Here is a 2,515-nt window from a genome sequence, read left to right as displayed (position 1 = left end):
GCCGAATTTGATGCCCGCCGCCCGCCGCCAGCAACATGGCCTTGCGGAAGCAACTAGTATAGAATCTGCACTTGTGGTGCAAAAATAGAAAAACGCATTCTGGGCCATTGGATTGAAGATGAATGGCACAGAGGTACCTCCTGCCACTTAATGTACATTTTTACGAAACCCCCCCACTAATAGTCAGATATAAAACATGACTTTCACTGTAAACACCTCACCTTTCTCATATTCGTTCATTTTGTCCTTGGTATATAAGACTAATTTTCAAATCGTCACAGCGTTGATGCTTCGGCTTTATACTTGTCTAATGGATGGTTTCATGTATATATAAGTACAGTACTGGTTTCTACTATATGTCTATCAATCGTGCAAGAAAACTAAACAAGTTGGTTACCAAAGTGTGTCAATATGTATCACAAATATAAGTGAAGGTGAGAAAATTAAGTCAAGCTAGACCATTTCAGGCACATGTTAGACTGGACAATTCCAAGCACAAATATTGGAATTATTTGAGTACATGTCAAGCTAGACCATCAGTTGCACAAATATTCGAGTACACGTCAAACTAGACCCTTCCTGAGCACACATATTTGTCAATCTGGCGCATCCACAAGAGACATACATACATATGAAGTGATACATAAGTTGACATGATCATTTCTAGTGCATGACCAGTAAGAATGAGTGCGAAGGACTTAAGGATCACAACTGAACAAGCATTGCTTTAAAAAATTGTGTTCAGCTTTGCTATCCTGATGGTATATGACAGAATGTTCTTCTCTTGCCGCCAGTTATACTGTTTCTTGCTCTTGGAACTTCATATGCCTGGGAAAGATCACACAAAACAAATACTGTTTTTATTTGCTTAGAACCATGTGAGACAGTAACAACTAAGATTCTCTAGAAGCTGCAAATAATTCTTCAAAATGACCCAAGAGCAACCGCAGGGGCAGTTAGTACTAGTCAACGAGCTCTAAACTACTCATCATACCCGGAGCATAACATGTGTTCTACACCAAAATCCAGATGTCTGACTTCTCAATCTCCTGAAACAAAACAAATTCAGAAGTCATCTCCAATTGCATGGTTGCAAATTAGAAGGCTACAGGCTGCACCACGCATGCTGGTGCAGCTCAGGCAGCTAGCTAGCTAGCTCTCTCTGCTCTGCATCTGTACTTCTACTGTTTCTGTAATGTTGTTAAACCCTTGTTGGCTAACTGTTAGTCACAAATACACATATATCTATTATTTGATGTCTCCAATCGAGGTATCTCCCACCAGCTAGCTACTGGAGTGTGAAACAATTGACCGGCGTCAGCTCATCAAAAGCCTTGAGTTTTGTTAGTTAAATCTGCAATATGCATACCCCCATGCCAGCAAGCACACTATCTCAGAACAACAACAAATTCTTAACTAGCTAGCTAACCAAACATGGCGCAGGTTAATTAGATGGACGAGACATTATTGCGTCGGCTTGATTTTGCCGGATATGCATATGTTGTCCCACCATTGACGAGTTTCCCCACAACATGTCACTTGTGCTCCATAATCAAGGGAAATTATATTCACTTTTCAATCACCGGTTGAGAGCAATTCAACTAGAAGCTAGCTAAATTTAGCTAATAATTTCACCGATGTACGCGTAAGATCCGCAATTGAAGGATTGCCAAATTGATAACTCTGTGCACTCTCGGCATACTTCCCCTAGCTAGATCCATAGTCAATTCAGTCAAAGACATGTGCACTGCCTCTGAAATATTCATGCTTTGATTCAATACTCACTCCGATCCAAAATAAACCACGACACTTATTTTTGGATCGGGGGGAGTAGCATATACATGGCACAATAGATTAAATGGAACTATGTTGTGTAGTACAAGCAGTAAACTATTCTGTGCATTCAAAATTGTTACATGTGATGGGTAAACATAGAACATGAGGTAAACCCGCGCTTACGTTGGCTGGGCATGTGCCCAGACTCGATAACAAACTAGACTTCCCCATTAGATAGAAATATATGGGTGAGAGAGAAGATACCTTGATACTGAGCCAGTGAGGGGATGGAGTCAGGAAGAAGAGCTGGCGCGTGTAGCCGTCTGGGCTGCGTATTCTCTAACAACTCTGTGCCGCGGGTCTTCGGATCTGTCGCGAACCCATCGGAGTCCGGCATGGTGGAGGCCAGACGGTGACCTAGGCAGTTGTGCGCGAGGCGGCCGCGGCCATCGACGAGGACGACTAGCGACGGCCGACGAATCCCTGCGATGATGCGCCGCGCGACGTTGGGCCTGGCCGGGAGGCGGATCCACGCGACCTTGAAGCCGGAGCGGAAGACAGGAGGTAGGGAGAAGAAGCTGTGGAGGGGAGCCAACACCGGATCTGGCCAGGACCGCCGACAGCGTCGCTCGCCGGCTGGAGAGGTCGAGAGGGCCGATGGAGGATTAGGGATCTGAGAAGGATCCGAAAAGAAAACATGAGGACCAGAGGGATGTTTTTGCATAGAATTATGTAACCG

At 44.5% G+C, this 2,515-nt stretch overlaps 1 protein-coding gene across 2 annotated transcripts; it reads right to left on the bottom strand.

Moving 5' to 3' along the window:
• Positions 1-480: 480 nt before the first annotated feature.
• Positions 481-2,515, bottom strand: LOC125544407 (uncharacterized). 2 transcript variants are annotated; one of them, XM_087547375.1, is made up of 3 exons: positions 2,041-2,515; positions 995-1,049; positions 481-828 (listed from the first exon to the last, which is right to left on the bottom strand). In XM_087547375.1, exons 1-2 carry the CDS (start codon positions 2,498-2,500, stop codon positions 1,042-1,044), a joined length of 468 nt encoding a protein of 155 aa, XP_087403501.1. In that variant the 5' UTR covers positions 2,501-2,515; the 3' UTR covers positions 481-828; positions 995-1,041. The 2 variants fall into 2 exon arrangements, with proteins under 2 accessions (XP_087403501.1, XP_048564043.2); XM_048708086.2 differs by lacking the exon at positions 995-1,049.

The sequence above is a fragment of the Triticum urartu genome, chromosome 3A, assembly GCF_056163025.1.
Source record: "Triticum urartu cultivar PI428250 chromosome 3A, HENAU_Tu73, whole genome shotgun sequence".
Taxonomy (NCBI): Eukaryota; Viridiplantae; Streptophyta; class Magnoliopsida; order Poales; family Poaceae; genus Triticum; species Triticum urartu.
The sequence above is the reverse complement of the archived record's forward strand: the minus strand, read 5'-3'. Positions and strand labels throughout refer to the sequence as shown.

Coding starts and splice junctions, on each gene's coding strand:
- LOC125544407 (XM_087547375.1), bottom strand. CDS start 2,500: ATGCAAAAACATCCCTCTGGTCCTCATGTTTTCTTTTCGGATCCTTCT.